General features: G+C 56.2%; 3 protein-coding genes across 4 annotated transcripts in view; 1 reads left to right on the forward strand and 2 right to left on the reverse strand.

The window, feature by feature from the left end:
- The window catches only part of DDX31 (DEAD-box helicase 31), a 50,520-nt gene extending 49,059 nt beyond the window's left edge, over positions 1-1,461 (forward strand). For both annotated transcript variants that reach the window (XM_068155943.1, XM_068155944.1), the window contains exon 20: positions 1,039-1,461. In XM_068155943.1, the coding sequence (XP_068012044.1) occupies positions 1,039-1,189 (151 nt within the window). In that variant the 3' untranslated portion in view covers positions 1,190-1,461. The remainder of the gene's footprint in view (positions 1-1,038) is intronic.
- A 6,435-nt stretch (positions 1,462-7,896) lies between these two features.
- On the reverse strand, positions 7,897-14,338 carry BARHL1 (BarH like homeobox 1). Its single transcript, XM_068155951.1, has 3 exons — positions 13,888-14,338; positions 9,801-10,023; positions 7,897-8,191 (listed from the first exon to the last, which is right to left on the reverse strand). Exons 1-3 carry the CDS (start codon positions 14,336-14,338, stop codon positions 7,897-7,899), a joined length of 969 nt encoding a protein of 322 aa, XP_068012052.1.
- Positions 14,339-19,687: 5,349 nt separating this feature from the next.
- Positions 19,688-26,340, reverse strand: part of CFAP77 (cilia and flagella associated protein 77) — a 66,701-nt gene continuing 60,048 nt past the window's right edge. Inside the window, exon 6 of the mRNA XM_068155952.1 lies at positions 19,688-19,912. Coding sequence (XP_068012053.1) covers positions 19,844-19,912 — 69 coding nt within the window. The 3' untranslated portion in view covers positions 19,688-19,843. The remainder of the gene's footprint in view (positions 19,913-26,340) is intronic.

Raw genomic sequence — 26,340 nt, forward strand, 5'->3', positions numbered from 1 at the left:
CAGGCATCCCTCCATGGGCTGGTGTCATCAGGGAGGTGGTTTTGGGGGTGAGGAGCCCAAAACTGAACCAGATCTTCAAGGTGTGGCCTAAGCAGTGCCCAGTACAGGAGAACAACTGCTTCCCTACCCTGCTGGCCACACTATTGCTGATAGAAGCCAAGATGATGGTGACCTTCTTGGCCAGCTGGTGCCCAGCACCCCAGAGGTGCAGACAGCAGGAGCTGTGGATACCCACACTGTGCCCAAGCCCATGAGACCATGCTGGGGAGCACCAAAGAGATTGCATTTTCACCAAGTGAGGGTGGGAGCAGAAAGCATGAGCTTTGCCCAAGGTTACAGAGCAGGGCAGTGACAGAACTGTTAGTGGGGAAAATGCTGAGTGGGGTTTTCTATTTATAGCTGCAGTTTAGGGCTACAGAGAGAGCCAGGCTGGAGCAGGGGGGCTGGGCAGAAAGCAGCTGCCCTTGCTAAAGCTGGTCCCTGGAGAAGGGAGGCTGTAAGGTGCTGTGATGTCTGCAGGGCACTACAAGAAAAGAGTCTGTTAGAGTGCCAGGAGTCTAAATCCCTTTTTTGGAGGGGGGGAGTTGGTGTTTTCAGGCTTTAAGCTGTTTGTAAAAGCATTTCCATTGCTGAGTGTCTTCAAGCTGTTGGGATTGGGGCAGAGGTTTTGGTAGGGGGAGGTGGTGGTGGGAGGAGGAGGAATTATTGTTGTTGATGTTATTAACTTATTAATTATTACATTCACACTGCTCTGTCACCCAATTCCTCAGCCCACACAGCCTTCCCTTCCTTTCTCCCCCCAAGAGCCCTTGCACAGAGCACAGCCTTGCTTTTCAGCCTGGCCTGAGGTTTTGCCTCCCTGGTGGAAAGCTGTCGCCAGAGGAGCTGATTGAGCAGGAGCCACAATTTCAAATCAACCTCAAGAAAGGAAAGAACTAATGTGCAGATGTCCCTTTGCAAGGCTGTGAGATAAGAAACCACCCAGCAGCCTTGCAGGGAGAGAAATGTGAATTCCTCCTCTCCTCTTCTCTTCCCCAGGTCTGACCTTCTCAAGAAGACCCACGGCAAACGTCGCCTCGCTGAGATCCTGCGGTCTGAGTATTCCAGTGGGATGGACACTGCTGGATCCTCCAAGGTCAGGAAGAAAAGGAAACAGAGAAAACCTGGCAACCAGCAGCTTCCAACATAAGCCAGGACCTTCCAGTCATTGGCTGCAAAAGCTTGCTGGAGTGTGCCTCAGCTGGGGGTCAGGGTGACCTGCCAAACGGGCTGAGGAGTGGTGCAATTCATCAGGCGAGTATGGGAGGGATCTCAGGGATCTTGGCCTCCTCCCCTTCCTTCCATAGGTCCAAGTGGGACTGTATCCAGCTGTGTCCTGTGGTACTGCTGCAGTTCCATGTGGCAGCCCTGTGTCTAAGGGGCTTTTTGTAGGAGAAATAAAAAGGTTCAATATGTTTTGCACAGAGGTGTGATGTCTGTGTGACGTGGGAGGGAGACAAGTGTGCAAGGAGATGCTGTCCTGTGTCAGAGACCTGGAGGAGCACTTCACGGGCTGCTTTTCTTGCTTATTTGTAAGCACTGGTGACAGAGGAGGTGCTCCAAGAGCACATATAGGAGGAGAGGAGAGGATATTCTTTGCCCTGTCCCACAGGAGGGCACTTCTGTTCCTGTCTCAGGTAACATAACCACCTTGCAGCCACCTTCTCCCCTGTCCTTGGTGCACTGGGACAAGGTCTGTCCCTGGACACTGATTGTCAGTGAGAGATTTCCACCTGGGAAGGAATCTCCCTGATCTCAGTGCAGGTGGCAGGACTGGGGGGGAGCTTTTCAGCAGCGTGACACATGGTCCCTTTGGGGCAGAGCTCATGGGCACTAAACTTCCTGTCAAAACTTCTGAGTTTGGGAACAAACCTTGTCACTGTGCGAAGGAGCCAGTGTGGAATCCAGCAGCCTCCAAACTTCTCCTTGCCTGCAGCATGTTGTCAGAGCTAATCATGTAGCACTGAGTCTGCCTGCACTGCCTCCCCTCTCTGAACATGAAAGCTTTGCAGGCTCAAGCTAACCCTTGCCAGGAGTAGCCCCAGCTTTTGGGGTTCTCCCTGCTTTGGCTAGGCCTATTCTGAGTGTGTCCCAGGTGAATGGATTTCACCTTGCCCATTTGTCTTACTTTCTTCTTGCTTACCATCAGAGAGCTGGGAAAAGGGAGGTGGTGTGGCCCCAGGTGTGCCAAGGCTGGCACCTGCAGCATTGCCCAGTGTGTGAAGGGAAGCTGAGCTCTGGTGAAGGCCCTGTGGAGCTGGTGAGATGTGGAGGCAGAAAGAGGAACTGGGCTGTGGTGAAGGCCCTGTGGAGTTGGTGAGATGTGGGGGAGAGGAGGCCCTCCCCAAGGCCTGCAGGGGCTGAAAAACTCCCCCAGCACCTCCAGGAGGGCACCAACCACTTCTCCCTCCTTGTCTTCCTTACTCTGCTGCTTCTGGCACCTCCTACAACAGCAGCACACGTTGGAAACCAGCACCAACCCTGCCACAACACAGCTTTGTGCTGCCTGCTGGTGGAGGAGCAGCCCACCCATCACCCAAGCTGGGTGAGATGTTTACTGCAGGAGCAGAAAATGCCCAAATCCTGTGGCAATTTCAGGTGCTGGAAGGGGTGGGGGTGGGGGAAATACTGAGAGAGGAGATGAAAAATGATCCTTTGTGAGTGCAGCATTGAGGGCAGCTACTTGGCCTGCAGTGAGTCACACTGAGGACTGGAGGAGAGAAGCAATCAGCCCTAAAATCTTCACTTTCTGAAGGGAACCTAAGTTTTGAGAACCAAAATGAGGTTGGGGTTCTTTTTTTGTTCTTTTCCTTGCAGGCCATTACCAAACACTCTGAGGTTTTGAGTGCAGCCTTTCCTTTGAGCACATCAGAAGGATGTTAAAAGGGCTCCAGTATAGAATTAACTGGGGAGTGAATGAGTGCTGGCAGGGAGAAGGAAGTTAGTAGCATTTATTAGCTTAAGAGAACACAAGGACAAAGCCCACCTGAGTTTGTGGGGAGTGCTGCTGGGGAGAGCAATCAGGTTGAAGGCAAATGTCAACTTCCAAGAGAAAAGAAACCCCTGAGGTTGAAAATGACTCAGAGTGAGGCAGAGAGTGGAAGTTGGGGAGGAACTGATGTTGTGCATGAGGGGGAAAAAAATATGTGACCTTCTCCTGCCTGTCTGCCTGTCACCTAGGAATTAATAAGGATTATTGGCAAATTGGGGGGGGGGGGGGGGGGAGAAAGGCCAAGAGCAGCTGAATGAGAGGCATCAGGGAATCTTGTTGCTGTCTGTGTGAGCTGAGCAGGTAATGTTACAGTTGTGATGAATAATGTGGTTTAAAGGCAGAAATAGAGAATAGTAGGGGTTGGAAGGGACCTCTGGAGGTGGAGTCCAGCTCCCCCCTGCCAGAGCAGGGTAACCCAGGGCAGGTCACAAAGGAACACATCCAGACAGGGCTTGAAAGGCTCCAGAGGAGGAGACTCCACAACATCTCTGGGCAGCTCCAGCACCTTCACCTTTTCTTCCTGTTGAGGTTGAACTTCCTGGGTTCTGGTTGGTGTCCCTTGCACCTTGTCCTATCACAGGACAGCACTGAAGGGAGACTGGCACCTCCTTGCCCCACACCCTTCAGTGGTCACCTTGGGGAAAGGGTCACAGCTCAGCTCCTGTTGTCAGTGTCTAGGTTAAACACAAGGCACCTCAGCCCTGCTAGCCACTAGTGAGGAGCTCACATCACTGAGGAGAGACAGCAACACAACTTCCCTGTTTCCATCAAGTTATTTTCTCCCTGAGCCTGGGGAGGGGGCAGGAGAAGCATCAATTGTTCTGGGCCTTCCATTCTGGCCTCATTTATTTGGTGTTGGGATGAAACCACAAAATCTGTCAGCTGGAAACAGCTCTGCTGCTTCCATCAATTCCTCTGTGTTGGCATCTTCAGCAGAGCAGCTTTCCTTCTTTGTCTGTTCCCAGGGTGGTGGTCCTGGTTAAAGCTGTGTCAGGAGGGAGAGAAGATGGCCCTCAAGCTGGGTAAGAGCCCAGAAAGGGGGTTGAGAGCCAGGATTGTGCTTGGTCCTGGCAAACCCACTGCTTTGTGACACTGGTTTGTCTCTTGGATCCAGCCTGGAGCTGACAGAAACCAACCACCAGCAGCCTGTCTGTTGGAGGCTGAGTGCCCCAGGAGCAGAACTGGTGCAGTAGAATCACAGAATGGTTTGGATTGGAAAGGACCTGAAAGATCATCCAGCTCCAACCCCCCTGCCAGGGGCAGGGACACCTTCCACTGGAGCAGCTTGCTCAAAACCTGGCCTTGAACACCTCCCTTGTGTTCCAGTACTCAAAAGGTTTCCTTAGTGGGGCTGCTGCTTCTTCTCAGCAGTGCCATGTTCACTGCTTCATCTCCTTTCAAGCCAGCACAGCCTGTCCCTCCCCTGAGGACCTGCCAGGATCATTCTGCCTGGCACCAGCCTCTAGAGATGAGCAGAAGTGGTGGGTGCAGGATCAGTGCTGGGGGGTTCTGCTGGGGGGCAGTGGGGTCCTGTCTCAGCCTCTGCACACAAGCTGGAGGTGAGGCTGGTCCTTCAGCAGCTTTGGAGGCTGCTGAGATCCTCCTGCACAAGACACTCTTCATGGGGCAGGTGTGAGGCTTTCTAAGGAGAGCCTACAGCCTGTGGAGTCTTCCCTAAACTGATTTCTTTTGAAGCTTGACTCTGCTATGAGATGTCCTTGGAGGATGCTGATTTCAGTAAGTGAAGGGGACTCAGAGGAAGGCTGGGGAGGGTCTGTTCAGAAGGGCCTTGAGGGGACAGGACAAGGGGCAAGGGTTGGACACTGAAGCAGGGCAGAGTTAGGTTGGACAGCAGGAGGAAGTTCTTCACTATGAGAGTGGTGACACTGGAAGAGGTTGCCCAGGTGGTTGAGGCTCTGTCCCTGGAGACATTCAAGGTCAGACTTGCTGCAGCCCTGGGCAGCCTGATCCAGTTGGAGATGTCCCTGCTGATTGCTGGGGCGTTGGGCAAGATGACCTTTGAGGCTCCCTTCCACCCCAATGCAATCTGTGACTCTGTGACACAGCTCCAGCCCTTCCTTCCCCTCTGCTCTTCCCTTCCCAGGCCAGAGCTTTCCTGGGGGCTCTGCCCCCTTCTCTCCCACCATCCTTCCCACACAAACTGGAGGCAGTTGCTGTGTCCTAGCTCAGCAGAGGCCTTTCCAGCCTCTTCCAACTGTGAAATGGCAAATGTAAGTATTGCAGGTATGGACCCATACCAAACTTTGTGCTTGATTGGAGTTAGAGAAGGACAATTAAGTAGCAGAGAGTGTCTCTGAGGGGCATTCCTGCTGCGTGGAGGGGAGGAAGGGTGCTGGCTGGGGCAGGATGAAGAGCACACCCACCACAAGTTGTCCTTTGATAGATTTTTAATATGATTTTAAAGAGTTTTGTTTGGCCTCATTCTTATTCAATGAGATTAATTTAAAGCACTTATCCCCTGGGTTTAAGTCAATCCATGTAGGATTTGGGAGGGGGGTTTGTTGGCCGGGGAGGGAGGGGTTGTTTGCAGGCCTCTCTGAAAGACTCCTTTCCCACTTCATTAACCCCGAGCTGGGAGCTGCCCCCCCTCCCCCCCCCCCCTCCCCATGCCCCTTTCCTTCTCGCCCCAGCCGAGGCTGAGGGATTTACCAAACTCCCCCATTCACATGCAAAGGATCAGCCGGGTCCACAAAGGCCCGGGGCGCCCCCCCCACCTCCCCCTCCCCAGGCGTGGCTGTGCATTTGGCCGAGCCGACAATAACCCTTCCCGGGGGGGGTACCGGAGCAAAGCTCCCGGGATAGAGTCGGGACTGGGGCACCGGGCTGGCACCCGGCCCCGGGGAGGATGCTCTAGGGCCGGCAGCTGCCCTGTGGGTACTGGGCTGGGGACGGGGTGGGGAAGCTCCATGGAGGGCCGGGGAAGGTGATGAAGGATCGGGGGAGCAGAGGAGGTCAGGGGGATGATAGAGGAACGGGAGAGGATGTGGGGGGTGATGGAGGACCAGGGGGAGCAGAAGGCCAGGGGAGACGATGGAGGATCTGGGGAGATGATGAAAGATAGGGGAGCAGAGGAGGACTCGAGGGTTGACGGAGGACTCGAGGGTTGACGGAGGACCGCGGGGAGCAGAGTAAGACCTGGGAGAGGAGGGTGGGGTGATGGAGGAGCAGGGGAGCAGAGAAGGAGCGAGAAGGCAGAGGATGGGGGGGGGGGGGGGGCGGCTGCGGAGGGCCGAGGGTAGCGGGCAGAAGACCGGGGGGGAGGGTGATGGAGGCCGGGGCGGGGGGGGGGGGGGGGGGCTGCGGAGGGCCGGGCGAGCTGTGCCCGCAGCCCATCTGTCGGCTCCCGGAGCCGGCGAGCCGCTGCCCGGCTGTCCCGGGGAGCAGCTGCCGGGCTCGCTGGCCGGGGCCAGATGAGCGACACTTTTTTAAAGGGTGGAAACAATCCGGTTGCAAAGCGCTCCGCTCCCGCACCCGGGCGCTGAGGCCAGTGCGGATCCGCTTCAATCATTCTCCGGCTCCCAGCGCGCCGGGCACCGCTGTGCCCCCCAGCCCCGCGGCCGAGCCCGCATACCGCCAGTGGGGCTGGGGTCGTGTTTTTTTTGGGGGGGAGGGGGATCTCCTTATGATGGGAGGTGGGAAAAATCCTCTTTGCTTTCTCTTTTCGCTCGGCGGCCGCCGATCTCCGCCAGAGCAAAGAAATGAGGGGAGAGGAGAGGAGAAGAAAAGGGGCGGCGGAGGCGAGCCCCGTGCGTTTGTAAAGAAGTTTTTTATTTCCACATTTAAAAAAGGAGGGATGGGGATAGGGATCGAGGGGTGGAGGGGGAGGGGGTGAGCAGGAGCAGCCGCGACCCCCGGATACACCACTCCCCCACCACCCCCTTTTTTCCATCCCCCTCCCCAGCCGGGCCGGCCCCGGGATACAGACTGACAAGAATCACTTACACAAATACGCCCTCAGGGTTCACAAATAAATAATTCATATACATTTTGCGCACCGTATTTACATTTCACCGCTTTTTCCCCTTCTTTCTTCCCCCTCCCCCTCCCCCAGCCCCCCCCATTTTTTCCTTTTTTTTTCTTTTTCTTTTTAATTAGTTAGTTTTGGGTGTCCCAAAGTCTCGCTGCGGCCGGCGGCGACACCCGCACGCCACGCACCCCCTCTTTCCATCCACCTTCCCTGTGGCAGGACCGATGCCCCAGGTTTGGGAAAGTGGGAAGTGGGCTCCCCAGAGCCGGTGGTAGCAGGGGTGGCTGGTTTCGTCCCTCCCCCCCCCCCTCGATATTTCCTGGCAAGGGGGCAGAGAGGCAAATCCCCACCACCACCGCCGCCGGAGCAGCCGGCCCCTGCCCGTGCTCTCGGCTCAGTCCCGGGCGAGTCCTGGGGAGCCAGGATCCTCCCCGGAGCCCGCCGTAGCAGGGATGATTTCCCCCTACTTCTGTAGTTCCTGGGGAGGGGGTAGGGAGGCAAAGCCCCGCCACAGGAGCAGTCAGTCTCTGCCCGTGCTCCCGGCTCGGTCCCGGGCAATGCTGGGGTGGCACCGAGGCGGCCCCGCTGCCCTTCGGCGGCACAAAGCGGGGAACGGCGGAGAGAGCCCCGCGGAGGAAGGGGCAGCTTGGCCGGCATCCGTCCTACCAACTCTGCCTTTGCTTCTTGCATTCTTTATATGCAGCTAAAAAAAGGAGGGGGGGATCTCGGGTGTATATATATTTATATATATTTGGGGATGAGCGGGAGGCTGTCGCTTGCTAGCAGCCCCAGAGCTGGGATGGCTCCCTACAGCCGCCCTACCTCACCCCCCTGAAGCCCGGTGGGTGCCGGTGGGGGCTGCCGGGGAGGCCGGAGCTCACCGGGGCTGAGCAGCTCGGGGCAGGACACCGGGCAGCGGGGGCAGGGGCGGCGGGGGCTCGCTACCTCCCTGCAGTCCGTGGATAAGAATGCGGGGCACCAAGGGTCTCTGTAGGGCGGGAGGGGGAGCGCTGGGTCCCCGGTACAGGTAGAGAGCGGCGCCGGGGTCCAGGTTGGAGACCAAACTCTGCGGGTAGAAGTAGGGCGAAGGGAACATCCTCTGCAGGGCTGAGTAGTTGCCAGCCTCGGCCAGCAGCTCCAGGCCCACCGCTGTCTGCCTTTTCCACTTGGTCCTGGTGGGGGGACAAGCCGAGAGAGGGGGAGGTCAAGGAGGGAGGGATGCTCCAGAAGGCGCTCCCGGGCTCTTTTTACCCTTTGCACACCCGTTTTCCTTCTTTGCACACCCGTTTTCCTTCTTTGCACGTTCCCACTTCTCGGGCTCTGCTCTCCTTGTGCATCACTAATCCCCGGGGCTGATCCCCTCTATAGGGGTGGGAGGGACCAGCCCAGTGCGGGGGGTCGTAGACCCCACTTAAGGGGCGAGGGAACTCCTCTCCGCGGTGTCCCCCCCGCAGCAGCCCGGCGGTGAACCACTCGGAGGCACCGGAGCCAGTTCCCCACTGAAATCCGCTGGCGGGATGTGAAAAATCCCCCCGATATCAATCGCGACCAACGTTTCAGTCCTTTCCTGGGGTGCAAACTCCAGATTGCGAACTGCGGCCTGCGTGTGCCATCCCGCGTGTGCCATCCCACGTGTGCCATCCCGCCTGTGACACGGCGGCCCCCCAGCCCCGCCGCGGAGCAGGGACGATACTGCTGCTGCTGCTCCAGCCCCAGGCCGCCGAGGACCCATTTCGCCTCCTAGGCGTCCGGGATGCCCTCCCCGAGCAGGGGCTGCCGGAGCTGGGCCGGGGCCCCTCGAGTGGCTGCAGGGGGCCAGCGAGGGGACACGCGTGGGGCAGCGTCCCGAGGAATTCGTTTTCCGTGTATATTTGCATGGAATTTGCATACCCGTAGGCATATATATACCTACATATAGGTATGGGTTTGTGTGTGCCTGTGCAGGGTCCTATGGAGAAGCCCCCGGCCACAGAATCTCGCCCCCGACGGGACGGCGCCGGGGCTGGGCACCTGGGGAAGGGGCTGTGCGGCACCGGCTTGGCTCCAGCGTGTCCTTTCGAGAGGGATTGGGAAGGGGTGGGGAGGGGGTGGTGGTGTCAGCGCACAGCCTTCGACACCCTAAACTCCCCCAAATCCCCACCGCGTTGATAAGTGGCAGAATTTTGCAGCGGGACTGGAATTGAGAGGGGGAAGGTTAAAAACCTGGGGGGAGAGAGGGGAGACGGGGCTGCAGCCGGGGGTCCCTCGGTTTATGGCGGTGGTCGGGGCTGGAGAGGGGGGTGTCCGGCTAAAACCACCGAAGCCACCCCCTCGTCTCCAGCCCTTTTACAGATTTGTCGCTGAAGCGCTAAACCTATTTCCAACAGTAAATTATTCATCATAATAATAATTGTGTAATTACTGTAAGGGGTGTTAATTATTGATGCCCAAAGCAGTAATTGGTATCTATTATTAATGGGCCGATGTGTTATGCTGTTGTGTTTAGCTGGAAAACCCTCTCTTGCCTCCCCGCATTGCCGGGGCTGGGGGGCACAGATTGCTCCCCCACCCCACCCCAGACCTGCCCTGCCTCTCTGCATCACTTTCCTCCACTTCACTTTGGGGTTAAAAGCCCTCGGGAAGGGGAGGAGCGGGGGGAGACCTCACCTCTTCTGGTGCCAAGAGGGCTGAGCGAGTGGTTGTGGGGTGCAAAAGCCCTGCCTGGTCTAGGGGTGCAGGGCCGGGGGGAAGAGCAGGCTGAGACCCCAGGGCGGTGGGCAGGAAGGAAGGGTGGGTTTTTACCTTCTGTTCTGGTACCACGTTTTCACTTGCGTGTCGGTGAGGTTGAGGGACGCGGCCAGCTCCATCCTGTCCTGCACGCTCAGGTATTTTTGCCTCTCGAAGCTGCGCTCCAGTTGAGCCAGCTGATGGTCGGTGAAAGCGGTGCGGGCTTTGCGCGGCTTTTTCAGCCGCACCGGGGGACTGTCCCGGGAGCTGGAGATCTCTCGGTCTCCTTCTTCTTTCACTGGGTCGAGAGGGAGGAAGAGAGGCCAGATCAGGGCAGGAAGAGAAGGGGACAACCCCTCAAAAAGAGGAGGGTAACATACGGCCGCTGTAAAGGGGAGCTGGGCTCAGGTACCCGGCGGCGCTCACGGCGCATTTGCCTCGCAGCCCCTCAAATTTTAACCCACGGGGCATACGGGGGGTCCCCGAACCGGGCCCGACCTTTCCCAGTCCCCAGGGCCCTGGAGCAGGGCCGGGACACCGGGCTGTACCCCCAAGCTCCTGCCCAGACTGTTCGCATCTCCTCAAGCCTGATTACCTACGGGCAGGACCCTGCGCTGGGCTCAGTCTCCAAAAATCCAGCAGCTTTCGCCACGCTTGGGCATTCTTTCCCCCTTATCTTTTTCTATTTTTCTTTTTACTTTTTGTTTTATTTTTATTTCATTTTTCCCCTCTTTCTCTCTATTTTTCTCCCTCTCTTCCTTCCCCCTCATCCCCCCCCCCCCTTTTTTTTTTTTTTCCCCCCTTTTAAAATCTAATCCAAATCCAAACTGAGAACCGTGAGCCCACATTTTCGGAAGGGAAAGTCACCGGGGTGATGCTGCTCCTTCCCCATCGCCCAGAAGCCTCCGTCCTCCCGGGGACGCTGCCGGGGCACCGAACAAACCTCCCTTCTCCCAGGGCTCACAACGAAACTCGAGGGAAGAGACTCCTCAAACCCTTTATTTGTCCTAAAACCCACCGAACGAGACGGGCCGGCGGCGGTTCCTTAGCTCGGTCGGTGCCTGCGCACGGGCGGAGCGACGCGGGAATTTACGCCGCGAAATATTAGCGGGGAAACAATTTAGGGCAGGAAAAGAAAATAAAATAAAAGAAAAGAAAATTTAAAAGGTGGGGGGGGGGGGGGAAAGAAAAAATCAAATCCTTGTTTGTGCGTTGGTCTTTCGCATCCTCCCGGAGGAGCTGATGTAGAAACCAAGGCTCAGTTTGTACAAACCGGCGGCGTTTGGGTTGTATTTTTCTGGGGTTTGTTTTGCTTTGGTTTGGTTTTATTTTTGTTTGGGTTTTGTTGCCTTTTTTTTTTTTTTTCTCCCGGAGGTTTATGTTAAATTTGGTGGTGGCAGAGGCAGGGCTGGAGCCGAACGCGAGCTGATTCCTCTCGGTAGGGAGACAATAATCCGGTTAATTGAGCCACCGGGGAGCGAAACCCTTCAACCAGAAATCCCCTCTCTGCCCGAGCCGGGAACGAGCCCTAAACCACGGGGACTCGGCTCCGGTTCCCAGGAAAAGCAGCAGCCCCGGCACTGCCCGGGAAGGGACCGGAGCCGGCCCGGGCAGGACGGGCGGGGGGTGTCCGGGTGCCGGCTCCGCTCTCTCCGAGAAAGGCCCCAAACTTTACGCTGAGTTTTTCCATCGGGTCCGGCCTCCAGCATCCCGGCGAGGGCAAATTTCCCCCTCCCACCCCCGGGCTCAACCTCGGCTCCTAAAAAGTTCCTGCTCTCCAAAGGGTTCCTTGGCGGCGGCTCCCCCCTAGGCTATTCTTACGGTACAATAAAAAACCCCAAACCCCAAACAACAAAAAACCCCAAACAAACCCAAACCAAAACCAACCAACAAACAAAAAAACACAGCCTATAGCAAATACAGATATTAGGGGCTTCGGCTTTTGGTACGGGCCAAATCCTGCCGCAGCTCCAGCGGTTTAGGCCTGGCCCCGCAGCCCCTCTTTGCGGGGACATCAGGGACGTTTTGCCCCGCAAAAAAACCCCACCCCAAAACAACAAATAAAACTATATTCCAAGCGGGGGGAGGAGGGGGAATTAAAAGGCTTGCGTTGGGATCCCTCCACCCCATAGAAGCGCTGGTTTTACCCTCGTTTAAACTATGCTTTTCTTTTAATTTAAGATCTGCTTTTCCCCGATTTAAGACGTGTGTCCGTCGTCCCCCGTGCCCCCCCCCCTCATTTGAACTGCTTTTTTTCCGCCCCCCTTCCATTTAAACTGTGGTTTTCCCCCCACTCAAACCCTTTCTCCCCCATTTAAGCTGTTTGCTGCTGTTTGCCACTATTTAAACTGTATTTCCCCCCCCCCCCCCATTTCAGCGGTTCCTCTCCCCGTTAAACTGTTCCCCCCGCTAATTAAACTGTTTATCCATTTCAGCTGTCTTTTCTCTCATTGAAGCTGTCTATTGCCAGGTGTTTATCCTCTATTTAAATTGCGTTTTCGCCGCATCTGAGCTGGGGTTTTACCCCATTTTAGCTTTGTGTGTTCCACCCCCACCCCCAATTTAAGCTGTTTCCCTTCCCTTTCAGGATGTGTTTTCCTCTCTATTTAAGGTCTCTTCGCCCTCCCAATTTAAGCGGGCTTTGTAGCCTGGCTGCCCTGCTCAGAGGCAGACGAGGAACCGATTTGGGCTGGGGTAAAGTTGTCGTGTCCGTTCCCCCCCCCAAAAAAAAAAAAAACCCAACCCAAACCACTAAACCCTCTGGCTTAGAGGGGGTGCAGAAAACCTGCGTTTCTTCTCCCCCCGCGCCCCTTTCACATCTCGGCGGTTTGGGGGAAGGCGAGAAAAGCTGCTGGAATTCGTGGGTGAGTGGGATGTAAGAGGTAAGAGGAGAAACCAAACCGCCAAGGTGGGAATCGCGGCTGGATTCGACCTCGGCCCTGCGGAACGCCGGGGCCGATCCCAGCATTTTCCCCGCGGCACTTCCAACCTTTTTCCAAGCCCGGTGCCTACCCGAGGATCCGTCCCACCCCCTCGCTATTCCCGAAGCTTCCAGCTGCCTTCGGAGCTCGTCTGGGGGAAGATTTCTCCCCCCGTAAGCCCAGTTCCAGCGCGGCGGCTCCGGGCCGCCCAAGGGTTCCTTGGCAGCCGGGCTGGGGCTCGGCTGTCCCCTTCTTTTTCCACACAGCCCCTCCAAATCCAGAGCCACATAGCCTCCGCTTCTCCCTTCGCCTCCCCCTAGCAAACACCCGGCAAACAATTTTCCTAGGTGAAAGTTTTTTTGCAGGGATAGGGGAGAAGTTGCCCGAGATAAATTGCCGAGGGAGGCTTTTTAGGGGGGGGCAAGAACCTGCCCCAGCATCCCTCCTCGGGGCTGTTCCATGCCTTCTCCAGCCTGGATGCCGCAGGAGGAGGCCGGAAAGGGGTTGCGAGGCGCCCGGGATGCCGAAGCCCCCGGCCCGGGGCAAGCAGCGGCCGAGTCCAGCCCTGCTCCCCGCCGGCCCAGGGGCTGCGGCCCGGGGCTTTCTGTCTGTCTGTCTATCTGTCTGTCGATCTGTCTGTCGTGCTCGTTTGTAAACCACCTCCAAAACAGGCATAGAAATAATATACATCGAATCAAACGCCACCGACTTTCTTGTTCGTTTCTCGCTGGAGCAGGGTAAAAGAATTTCCTCGGCAAATCCATGATTATTTTGTTATTGTTTTCTTACAGTTTTATTACTTTCTTATTTCCTTTTATTTTTTCTTTCCTTTTATTTTTTTACCCCTAATTTTTTTTTTTTTTTTTTTTTTTTCCTCAGGCAGAAATCCTCTCCCCGTTCTCCTCTCTCTTTTCACCGCGGATAGAAACGAATCAGCCTCATCTTCCCCGCGGAAAAACAACCCCGAGCATCCCCCCGGCGCGTTTGGCGAACACCGATCCCCCCCCCAACTCCTTCCACAGAACCGAACCCCACCAAACCCCGGACCCCCAAGTTTTCCCAAGCTGGTGCCGATCCCGCGATCGTTTCGGAGATGACAGATGCCGCGACCCCTCACCCCCCCACCCCCATCACCGGCAGCCGGATCCGCAGCGAGCTCCCGGTGCACCGGGAGGCTCCGGCAACGCCGGAGGTTTGGGGTCCAGGCCGTGCGAAGCCTCGGCGGGGTGAGAGCCTCTTACCTTTGTACTCGGAGTCCGACGAAGAACTGCTGGTATTTTTTTCCATTTTCTCCCTAAAGTCCTCGCCGGGTTTGGTGGGGATCCTGCCCGCCGGCTCCTGCCCGCCGTGAGGTCCATTGGTGCTGGAGTAAGGGGCGCAGGCGGCCAGGGGCTTGCAGTCTGCCAGGATGTCTCTGATGAGGAAGGAGGAGGTGACCGTCCGGGACTGGGAGGGAGCCGAGACCTGCCCCGGCTGGAGGTGCGCATCCAGGCCCGGCCGCGGCCCCGCCGCCTCCAGGCACTCGCGGCCCGGTGAACGGGGTGAGGGACACCCACTGCTGCCCTCCGAGCGGGGGCTCAGCTCCAGCGGGGACCGGCCGTCGCCCACCAGCGGGTCCCCTTTGGGCACGGCCGGGCTGCCGGCTCGGTGGGAGAGGATGGAGTCGATCCCAAAGCCGGTGGAGCCCTCCATGGCCCCCGCGAAGTGCCGGCGCTCACACGGGCATTGGCGGGGAGGGCGCGGCGGAAGCGGGCTGGTAACGATAATTAACAATAACAAGAGGAGAGGGGGGAAAAAAATAAGAAGGAGGGGAAAAAAATTAAAAATGGCAAAAAATAATAAAAGAGCAAAGTTCAGCCTCGGGTCCGGACGATTGCTGCAAGGCTCTCCGAGGCGTCGCGCATTAGATCCAGGGCTGTTCCGTCTTCAGCATCGCTCCCAGCTGCACTCACAGACAGACAGGAAGGGGGGGTGGGGGGGGAGAGGGAGGCAGAGTCAAACTTTGGCCGCCAAGGAGGTGGGAGGGGGGGACACGGACCCCAACCTCACCCTGGGTCCCGGCCCCTTACCCGGCCACCCCACCCTCTGCCCAGAGCGGCGGCGGTGCGGACCTTGGTGTGGGGAGGGGGGCAGCCCGGGGGGGGGCTCCCAGCCGGAGGTGGGGAGGCAGCAATCGATAGTGAAGCTTCGCAGCGCCTTAACCACTTAATGATCCAGAAATCAATGGGGAAGGGCGAGGGGAGGGCGGAGGGGGTGGCCAGCCGTCGGGGCCGCCGAGGAGCCCCCCTTTCCCTGCCAGGACCTCGGACAGCGCCTGAGGGGGGAAACCGGAGTCACTCCAGAGCCTTCGGCACCCGGACACTGCCCGTGAGCCGGAGTCACTCCGGAGCGCTCAGCACCTCGGACAGCGGCGAGAGCAGCGCCACCTCCCCGGGGGAGAGGGCAGAAAAAGGGGCAAATTGAGGGGGAAAAAATGAACAAATGAACTTGTGCCACTCCGGCTCGGGGACCTCGGCACCCCTCCCTCGTGTGAACGAGCCCATTGGCCGCGGGGCGTTTTGGGGGTTGTCACTCCCCGGCGGTGACACCTCGGAGCTCGATTAACGGGAATTAATTGCCGCCCGCAGCCCCGCGCTTTCCGGGCGGTTTCCGCCCTCTTTTGCAGTCATTATCCCGCTGACGGGGCTCGTAATGGGGTGATTAGCTGCGGGAGGCGGGGGTGGGGTGTCGAGGGGTTGCTGCTTTCTGCTCGCCTCCCCCCGCAGTTAACCCATCGGCCGATCCCTTCCAAGCAGCGAAAGTTTTGCTCGGCGTAAAATTATAGAAAAAAGGAAGGGGAGAGGAAAGGAAGATAGGAAAAGAAATATGAAAAGGAAAGGGGAAAGGAAAAACAAAATAAGGAAAGGAAAAGGAAAATAAGGGAAGGAAAATAAGGGAAGGAAAATAAGGGAAGGAAAATAAGAAAATGAAAAGGAAAATACCAAAACCCTCCCCAAAGCCCCAGAGCAGAGGCGTCTGCTCCGAGGCCGAGGTGAGCCTCGGAGATAAGAATTTCGTTGAATCCCCTCGCACTCGATGGTGAACGAGCAGGGAGCGCCTTCAGCTCACGCAGATGCGGGGCCGCCGGGCATCGCCTCCCGCTCTTCCCGCTCTCCCAGCGGCAGTACCTACTGGTGCAACTGGGAAGGGACCGAGCTCAGGGTGGATTTTTTCCTGCCGTCAATCCCGTTTTAACTAAAACCTCCATGGCTCCAGCCCGAGCTGCCCGCCCTGCCCGTTTCTCCCGGAGACGCCGAGTTTCTTCCCTCCCGCCCCGTCGGGAGGGTTTTGCCGTTGTGCATCCCCCAGGCTGGAGAGGGACCGGCTCTTGCAGGACTCCCACCTTCCTCCCGGGCAGACTGGCTCCTGCATCCTCGAGGGGTTATTTAGGGGCTTTCCCTGGGGGCAGAGCCTTTGCCGAGAAGACGAGAGAAGTGTCCCCACGCAGGGGCTTGCAGCCGCCCCGCTTTGGAGCGGCGGCGTCGGCTATTTCTCAAGTACTCGATCTCCCCTGTTCCCCACCTTTCCGGCCAGGCAGCTGCATCTTGTCCCTCTTCCAAAGCCGCCTTTGGCCGGCAGCTTGGAGGCGATCAAGGAGGGGAGAGCCCCCCTCTCCAGCCCCCGGGAAGCCCGGCTGCCAGCTGTCGGGCAGCGGCACAGGCAGGGCCCCAGCACCTCCTGCCCTCGGCCCTGCAGGCTCGGGGCCGGCTGGGATGGGGGCAGAGGAACAAAAGAGCCTGAGAGGGGAGGATCAACCCAGGGACAAAACGAGCATCGGCCCCGGGACCAGCCTGTCCCCATCCTGGGGGCTGCTTGTCCTCTCAGTCCCTTGGTGAAAGGTCTCTGCTCTGCTCCTTCTCCCTCCCAGCACAGAGGTGCTCCCCCCGTGCCAGGGACGGGGAGCCAGGCTGAAGGGTCCTGGTCTGCTGTGGGTGAGTTCTGCAGCATCCATCTCCCTTGGTGGGGCTGGGCTAAGCACTGCTTTGGACTGGACCAGAGCAACAGATGTGCAGGAACCGATCCCAGTGAGAAACAGGGCAGAGATCCCTGTGGGGAGCTCTTTGCAGTGTGACTCTGCTGGCTCCTGGGTGTTGGTGGCTTCCCTGTTCAACCAGTGAGACTCCAATTTCGGCTGAAGATTGGCACTGGGACCAGAAGTAGCACCGAGCTGGCCTGTGGGACCAGAAGAGGGAGTAGGGCAGGGAGCGTGTTTGCAGTCAGGATTTGGAGCAGCAGTACAGGGACAGGTTTGGGTCTGCTGCTGTTTCCTTCTCTCTAATCAAACCCTTGCCTTCAAGCAACCATGAGGAAGTTTCTGGATCTGCCTCAGCCTCTGATGCTGTGCAAGGTTTTTGGGGGCTAAGTGTGAAGGGTCCAATCCTCATCCTTGAGCAGACACCACTCTGTGCCATCCCCAGCTAAGGCCCTGGGGACAGAGGCTGTCACTCCTAGGCCATATTCTGAGCATTCAGCATCCACTTACTACTTGTGTCCTGATGTCAGTGTGCCTGACATTAATTGTTATGAATTATTAATATTATTATTAAGTCATTTCAGAATAGACTCCCCAAGGCAGAAACGTGCCATACCCAGCCCATGTGTGGTGTCCCTCTACATCCCTGACCGCTGCACTGGTGGGGTGCAAATGACTGCTCTGTGGCTCCCAGCACAGGTAGGAAATCCCACGTAGAGCCCACCCAGCAGCACAGCCCTGCCCTCCCTGCCTCTGCCTGCCCTGAACCCCCATGTCCCCTGTTCAACAGACACACAGACATGCACTGGACAAGAGGAGAGCCCTGATGCCAGCTGCATTTCCAGCCACCTCCTCACAAGCCCCAGTCACACCCCAGGGTAGGCTCTAAGGGCTCTGACAGCTTTGGGAGCTGCTGAGTGTCTCCTTGCTGGGTGCTGCTGGTGGAGGTGGTCAGGCTCTCCCGGCACCACTCCCCAGTGTGGGTTTGAGGCCACAGGGCAGGGCTGACCCTGAGCGTTCCATGAGGTTTGGGGCTGGGGGAACCTCCACAGCTGAGCTCCAGCTGTGGGAGCTGAAGTTGCTGAGCTGTGACGATGGCTGCAGCAAGAAGTCTCCTGGAAATGCGCTGGTGGAGCGCTGAGCAGTGCCCTGAGAGGGGCTGGCTTGGAGAGGAAGGTGTCCGCAGCCTCTGTGGCACTTCGTGCCCACTGGTGCCCGGGAAGGCTGTACCCAGACAGGCAGGCAGGGGGATGCGCAGCCCCGACAGGCTGTGGGGGGATGCTCCGGTAAGGAGAAAGATCTGTTCTCATGGGAGAGAGAGAGGGGCAGGGCGGCCGGGGCGAGGCCTGGGGGCAGACGGCAGAAATGGGAGGGGGGCAGTCAGCCGGGGGGGTCGGTGACCGGGAGGAGCAGAGCCCGGCCGTGGGGCTCCCGCGGCAGCGTTCAAAGCCCCTTTGCCAGTGGGTGTCACTGCAGGACAAGGAGCGTCCGGCGGCGGAGGGCGGCCGGGGCTTGGGGAGGGGTCGGGACCCCGCTACGGGATTCCACCGTCCGGGACAGGGGGGAGTGGAACGGGAGGTCCATGGCTGTGCCCCCCACGATGATCTCGGCCACTGGCTGGGGGCGGTGGGGAGCGGGGACTGTGGTGGGGACGAATCTGAGGTGGCACCTCGGTGGGGAACACGCAGGGCCTCGGGGCAAAGGTGACCCTTCCCCAGGTGGGGTGCAGGTGCACGAGCTGTGGGTGCCCTGTGTTCCCACCCAACAGCCCACCCGAGCTGCAAGACACAGGATTTGGGGTGCAGTGGGGCAGGTCTCTCACCTACCAGCCCCACTGAGCAGTGTCTTCTGGATGCATTTCTCCTGGCTCAGCTGCTGCTTTTTGGGTCTCTTTCAAACCTGCTCTGAATCATCAGGTCTGTGTGGGCTTGGTTCCCATCACGTTCCTTTGCCAGCTCTTTTCCAGCCCTTTTCCACCTCTGCAGATGTGTCCTTCCCTGTGAACACCCCAAGGACCCCAGCAGTTGCTGCAGGTGGACACAGATGTGTGGCTGGAGCAGGAGCTGGCCATGGCTCCCACCAGGCAGCTGGGCAAGCCTCATGCCAGGCCAGGCTTTCTCACACCCTCACACCCAGTGCCATTTTGAGCAGGACAGGTTGTTAAAGCCCAGCTCCCTCCCTGGGGAGATGGGAAAGGTCTCTGGTTATAATCCATGAGGAGGTGGCTTAGAAGAGGTGCCCAGGCCATCCTGGGCTGAGGTCTCCAAGTGCCAGCAGGGTGCTGGATGTGAGAACTGAGAGCTAACACTGAATTGAAATATCTGCTGCAAGCTGAGAACAGTAGATGTGAGGAGCAGGCAACACAGGAGTAATGAGTTGCTCCTCTAGCAGGCTTGGAGCTGCACAGTTCAAGCACTCACAGTTATTACCAAGTGGCATTTTCTTCAGGTGAAATGTCCTGTTGAGAGGAGATGGAATCTGAATGTGTTGGTGCCTGCCTCAGCCTCTGCTCTCACCTCTTGGTGGCCAAGCCAGGGTTTGAGTGCTGTGGTGTGGAGTTGGTGGAGTCTGAGTTTGTTCAGCCACTGTTTGGAGAGGCTCAGCCCTGAGGGACTCCAGCAGCTGTTTGAAGGTGAGTGTGGAAAGGGCTGAAGCCATCTTCAAGGGAAGGCATTGCTCTGTGGTGAGGCCCCAGCTTGGCAGCTTGCTCAAAGCAGCTGTTTGGAAGCCCTCACACAGGGAACAGCTTTGCTGAATCAGGCAGCAATGGGAAGCTTCCCTGGCAGGGAAATGAGCAGGCCTGATGGATTGTGAGACATTACAGGCTTGATATTGACTGGAGCAGGGCAGGGTTGAATCTTTGCTCAGCAGAGGCAGTGAAGGGGACCCCTGCATTCCCTCTGGTGTGAGCACTGCCCTGCTGCTGGACCTTGAGCACAGTGAGAATCGTGGTGGCCAGGCTGGGTGAGGTGGTGCACATCTGATGTGAAGCAATGAGCAGGCTGGCACAGAGAGTCATTCCTGACCTATTGTATGATTTATTTGGCTATATCTACATCCACATAACAACTTAAACCCAGAGTGATGGCCTGTGGCCGTTGCAGGGTCGGGGACTGTAGTGCCCAGCACAGTGCTGTGGTCCTCGCTGCCTGGATGCTCTGAAGAAGAGGACAACATCTCACCTCTCAGTGGGAGGCACTGGCTGCCTTTTTATGAGCATCACGGGCTGGAAAAGTGCTGAGGTGAGGCCCAACCTGCAAGGATAGGAGCAAAGAGAGGGCTGGTTACAGGCAGCTGGAGAAAATGGGTGGTAGCACAGAGAAGAGCCTGCAGGGATTTGTCTGTTTGGGAGATGTTGCTGCAGGTGAAGTTAAACATTTAACCTGCTTACAATGAGGATTCATTTTCTGCTTGACTTCAGGAGACCTGTGTGGATGTCTTCATGTGTGGAGTGGGCTTACCAGAGGGGACCAGGGGTTCTACCTGCCCCAGCACCATTCCTTGTGCCATCCATCTGCCTAGCGTGGGTGTATGGAGCTGCTTCCTGCTTCCCCCTACCCTGCTCAGGCTGGCTGGGTGTCAAGGTTTGCATGTGAAGCCACAGCAGTCTCTGCCCTGGAAAGCCTGCAGTGATCTCATTCCTCAAGGCAAACAAAGCCTTGATCCTGAGCCTTTCCTTCTCTCCAGGGGAAGGCATTCAGGTGCTTAAATATGCATCTGAATCTTTAACTCCAGTCAGTTGTTTCTGGGGGATTTGGGCTTTTTCAGGAGCAGCAGCAGTAACACAACCCCTCTGCACCAGGAAAAGATGGGGGAGGCAGGACCAAGGGCTGCTGAAGCAGGTGAGTAACCCCTGGAGCTGGCAGGGAAAATCCTGAGCTGGGCCAGCCTCAGCCTGTCATTGAAGATGGAGGAGTTGTTCCCTCAGAGCTGGAACTGTTAGGAAAATCCAATGCCTGCAGGTAAAGGACAGCTGAGCTGCTTCTCCTGAATGTGCCCCTTGAAGAGTCCAGGGGAGGCTGTAGAGATGCTGAGGGGCCTGGAGCATCTCTGTGAGGAGCAGAGGCTGAGAGCCCTGGGGCTGGTGAGCCTGGAGAAGAGCAGCCCCAGAGGGGATCTGCTCAGTGCTCAGCAAGACATAAAGGGTGGGAGGTAAGAGGATGGAGCCAGACTCTTCCCAGTGGTGCCCAGTGGCAGGGGGCAGTGGGCATGAACTGGAACCCAGGAGGCTCCATCTGAAACTTCTTTGGTGTGAGAGCTTCCAACCCCCCCTGGCCATTGTAATCCTGGGCAAGCTCCTGTGGCTGCCCTGCTTTAGCAGAGGGGTTGGACTGGATGATGCTCAGAGGTCACTTCCAGCCTCACCATTCTGATGTTCCCCATCAGCCCTTGCTCAGCAGTGCTGGGAAGTGAGCAGAGGGACCTTTGTGCCTGGGCTTGGGCTGAAGGTGCAGAGGAGCAAACAGCAGCTTGGTGAGAAATGTCCTCCTGTCACAACTGGCTGTAATTGAAGTTAGCAGAGCCTTGACAAAGTTGAGGGATGCCACTTTTGTCCTCAGTGTCAGTGGGAAGCACCAGGTGTAGGACAGGGCCAAGTGCTAGTTTAAAAGCTGAGAAACCCTCTCTTAACAAGAGCCAGCAATTAGAGTCAAGATAAGGGTGCCCTTGGGTCAAAGGTCTTCCTATGATGGAGGCTGGTGTTGAGGAGTCAGTGCCAGTGATGAATCTTCTGCTCTGAGTCTTCTAATTCATATTTTAAATGAAGAACCAGAAGGTATCTCCTCAAAAGGTCTTTAGCATCACTGAGGTGGTTGTGGGGTTTTAGCTGATGATCTTTAGCATCACCCTGAGGTGGTTGTGGGGTTTTAGCTGATGATCTTTAGCATCACTCTGAGGTGGTTGTGGGGTTTTAGCTGATGATCTTTAGCATCACTCTGAGGTGGCTGTGGGGTTTTAGCTGATGATCTTTACCATCACTCTGAGGTGGTTGTGGGGTTTTGTGTGCCAGGATTTTGGCTGAACTCTGTTTTTGGAGCACTGGCTGGAGCAGGAGAAGACTAGAGTTTGGAGGCACTGCCGTGGTGGCTTTCCTTGCAGGGTGATGGAGCTGCGATGGGTTTCAGCTGCTGATTAGAAGCTATGTTCTGCTCTTGTTCATTGCATTTGTTACTGACAGATTAAACCCTGCAGGACACTTGCAGCTGGGATTTGGAATGTCAGAACTTGCTTCAGAGAACTAGAGGGGCATTAAGCCCCCCCTCACCACTCTTAAATGTGCATTTGGGGGTTATCTCCAGTTGGGTTTCTCAGCTGTGACTGTGTCAACAACCACTTGTCAAGTGTTGGTAGCACCACCTGAGTGGTGAAAGCAGAGGCAGGTGTGCTCCTGGGGAGCTAATAAATTTCCTGTGTGAGAGAGAAAGGCTTTGCTGGTCTAGAGCAGGCAGAGCTCCTCTGATGGCATCTGAGCAGCTACCCCAGAGACCAACCAAGGTTTTGTGAGTACTGATGGGCTTGCTGATGTTGAGGTGGGTGCTGTAGCATTTGAGAGCCTGGATCCTTCCAGGGCAGGAAGAGAGCCTGGTGTTGTTCACCTGCTTTTCAGCCTTTCCTTCAGCCCTTTTCCTGTGCTCTTTCTCAACAATCACTACAAACCATCACAAACCATTTTATCCAGCTCTGTTAACTCAAACTCCTTCCCAGGAGCCCAGCTGAGGCATTTTTGTAAGGGGAGTGGAGAGAATAAACCCCAGTGCCATGACAGTAGATGTTTCTCCTATGGGGTGAGGAGGGACTGAACCCCAGTGCTGTGTCAGTAGATGTTTCTCCTAGGGGGTAAGGAGGGAATGAATCCCAGTGCCATGTCAGTAGATGTTTCTCCTATGGGGTGAGGAGGGACTGAACCCCAGTGCCATGTCAGTAGATGTTTCTCCTATGGGGTGAGGAGGGACTGAACCCCAGTGCCATGTCAGTAGATGTTTCTCCTATGGGGTGAGGAGGGACTGAACCCCAGTGCCATGTCAGTAGGTGTTTTACCAGGGGGTGAGGAGGGACTGAACCCCAGTGCCATGTTAGTAGATGTTTTTCTAGGGCGTGAGGAGGGACTGAACCCCAGTGCCATGTCAGTAGATGTATTTCTAGGGCGTGAGGAGGGACTGAACCCCAGTGCTGTGTCAGTAGATGTTTCTCTTACGGGGTGAGGAGGGACTGAACCCCAGTGCTGTGTCAGTAGATGTATTTCTAGGGGGTGAGGAGGCAATGAACCCCAGTGCCATGTCAGTAGATGTTTTTCTAGGGGGTGAGGAGGCAATGAACCCCAGTGCCATGTCAGTAGATGTTTTTCTAGGGGGTGAGGAGGCAATGAACCCCAGTGCTGTGTCAGTAGATGTATTTCTAGGGGGTGAGGAGGGACTGAACCCCAGTGCCATGTCAGTAGATGTTTTTCTAGGGGGTGAGGAGGCAATGAACCCCAGTGCTGTGTCAGTAGATGTATTTCTAGGGGGTGAGGAGGGACTGAATCCCAGTGCCATGTCAGTAAATGTTTTTCTTGGGGGTGAGGAGGGACTGAACCCCAGTGCCATGTCAGTAGGTGTTTTACCAGGGGGTAAGGAGGCAATGAACCCCAGTGCCATGTTTGTAGCTATTTTTCCGGGAGAGGAGGAGGGAATAAACCCCAGGGCAGGGCAGGGTGCAGCCAGGGCTGCAGGTCTCAGGGAGCATCCCCACGCCGGCTCTCGGGCTCGCTGGCATCGAGATGCAAATGATGTCGGCGGAGCCACGGCTTGTAAAGCTTGACAGAAAATAATGAGAAACACTAAATCTTTTATAAGGTCAACACTCAAGCAGCTGTCAAACAAGAAAAGAATTTAGCGAAAGATACACACACACACACACGGAAAAAAAACACCCAACTTCCATCGCCTCATTAAATCCAACAGGGCCGGGGCCCGGCGTGGGGAAGGAGGCACCGGGGCGCCTCCGTTTTGTGTCAGTAATTTGCGGCGGAGGAAGGGCGAAGATGAACCAAGCCGACGCCGAAGGGGCCTTGGGGGAGGCTGGGGAATCGTTAGTGCGCCAGGAGCGGCCTCGGCTCCTAATTGGAAGCATTGGGCATTATCAACGGAGGATTTGCCTCGGCTCCCTGACAGCTCTCTAGGCCTGGAATGATAGCCCACTTGTCAGTGTAAAAGACCATTAAAAACAAACCATTTTGATTTAATTGGAGGCGGTGTGCTGGGGGGCCCAGGTGAGCCGCTTCATCAGCCCATGTTGGCTGCTGATGCCTTTTTCCCCCTGTATTGATGGCTTGGGTTTGGTTTTCTTTTTTTATGATGATTATTTTTTTTCTTATTACTTTTTTCCCTTTTTTTTTTTCTCCCTTTCCCTCTTCCTCCCCTTCAAAAACTGTCTAGAAAAGAGAAAGAGGTGCTGAAAGATCCTTCAGAGCCGTGCTGAGAGTGGCTTTCAATAGGGTTGTCAACAAATGGCATGACAAGTTGGGGAGAGAGAGGCACAGGTGCTTTTAAAACAGACATTACCCTGGCCAAGATGAGCTGCACTCGGAGGTGTCTGCTGGCTGATGAGGGTTGCAAATCCTGGGGCTTTTCCTGGCAGTCATGGCTTTAACTGGATGTTAAGTGGATGTTGCTGGCAGTTGTGGCTTTAACTGGATGTTAAATGGATGTTCCTGCCAGTCATGTCTTTAGCTGGTTTAATAAATGGGAGTGGGTTTTATCAGCTCAGTTTTTCCTCATTCTGGGAATCACAGGATCACAGAATGGGAGAGGATCTCTGAAGAGCAAGTCCAACCCTCCCCTCCCAGAGCAGGGTCACCCAGAGCAGCTTGTCCAGGATTGCAATGTCCAGGCAGGTTTTGAACGTCTCCAAGGAGCAGTGATGGCAGAGGCAGGGCCACCAAGAGAGGAGGGTTGCAGAGAACTGCCTCTGTTGGGGAGGAAATGGATCTTGGTGGAGGAAGGAGCAGAGAGGGAGCTGGGGTTGGGAGGATGGAGAATAATGGCAGATGGGAAGAGAGATGAAAGAATACACACAGGCAGGCCTTGAAAGCCTCCAGAGGAGACCCCACCACCTCTCTGGGCAGCCTGCTGCAGTGCTCTGCCACCCTCAAAGTAAAGAAGTTCCTGCTCATGTTTAGATGGAACTTCCTGTGCTTAACTTGATGCCCATTACCTCTTGTCCTGGCACTGGGGACCACTGACACATGGTCTGGGCTGTAATAGTGGGAGTAAAGGAGAACTGACCCACTGGAGATGTAGCCTAGTGTGTCCCCACCATGGCAGATGTCCTGGGGTCAGACCAGAGCTGGCAGCTTTCATGCTGACCTCATAGAACCACTGAACGGTGAGGGTTGAAAGGGACCTCTGGGGGTCACCTAGTCCAACCTCCCTGCTCATGTGTCTCTGAGGTATGAATCCTGACCCTTTTCATGTCAAGCAAGGGTTTTACTTCAAATGAAGTTGTCTCTTAGTGAATAGCATCTCTGCAGAAGAGGTCCATGAATGAAACCCCAAGTCCATTTGATGTGCAGTTCTGTGGACTCATGTATGAAGCTGTGGGCAGCAGTGGGAGGTGCTCGCCTGTAACCCAGCACAGTATGTGTGATCTCACTCTGAGGGGCTGCAAACACCCCAGGTCTGTCCCTTCATGGGTGAATACCTCCATAACAAGGGACACTGGCTGCCACTAGTTGCTTGTGCTGCCTTTGAGCACCAGGGCTTGGATGTACTGGTGAGGCCACACATTGAAAACTGGGGTCAGTTTTGGGCCCCTCAGGACATTGAGGTGCTGGAGCATGTCCAGAGAAGGGCAAGGAAGCTGGGGAGGGGTCTGAGGAAGGGGTCTGGTGAGGAGCAGCTGAGGAAACTGGGGGTGTTTAGTCTGGAGAAACAAAGGAGGCCGAGGGGAGACCTCATTGCTCTCTGCAGCTCCCTGAAAAGAGGTTGGAGTGAGGTGGGGGTTGGTCTCATCTCCCTGGTATGAGGTGATAGGAGAGGAAATGGCCTGAAATTGTGCCAGGGGAGGGTTAGGTTGGAGGGTAGGAAAAATCTCTTTGCTGCAAGAGTGGTCAGGGATTGGCAGAGGCTGCCCAGGGAGGTACTGGAGTCCCAGTCCCTGGAGATGTTTGAGGAACCTGTGGTCATGGCCCTCTGGGGCATGTTTTGGTGGCTGTGGTGGTGCTGGGTTGAAGGTTGGACTCAATCCTGGAGGCCTTTCCCAACTGAAACCACTCCATGATTCTTCCACGAGCAAGTGAAACCTTTTGGGAGGGTAGGCAATCAACTTGTAGAAGGTTGTTTCAGCAGAGATGTTTGGCTTTCCTGACAAGCCAGCAGCTGCAGCGCTACAGGAGCTGTGTTTGTCAGTTCAGCTCCTCTGACAAAATATATATATATATATAAAATAGAGGTAAGGCATTAAAAAAAAATGCAGAACATTCCTCTGCCTGTGTGTTAAACCTCAGCTGCTAATTCTGATGAAGGATCAGGCTGCCAGCAGAGAGCAGATCCCTGGTGAGAATCAAATTCAGGAGCCCAGAATTTTCCTGCCAAGTTTCTTCTTGGGGTTGTTTGGTTGGGGGTTTCTCTTTATTTTTTTACCTCCCCCATCCAGTGGGGATTCCTCTAATTACTTTCAGTGGAAATTTTACCTGACAGAGCTTTCC

This window comes from Melanerpes formicivorus, unplaced genomic scaffold, assembly GCF_026170545.1.
Source record: "Melanerpes formicivorus ecotype bairdi unplaced genomic scaffold, bMelFor1.0.p_v2 SCAF_33, whole genome shotgun sequence".
Lineage (NCBI taxonomy): Eukaryota > Metazoa > Chordata > Aves > Piciformes > Picidae > Melanerpes > Melanerpes formicivorus.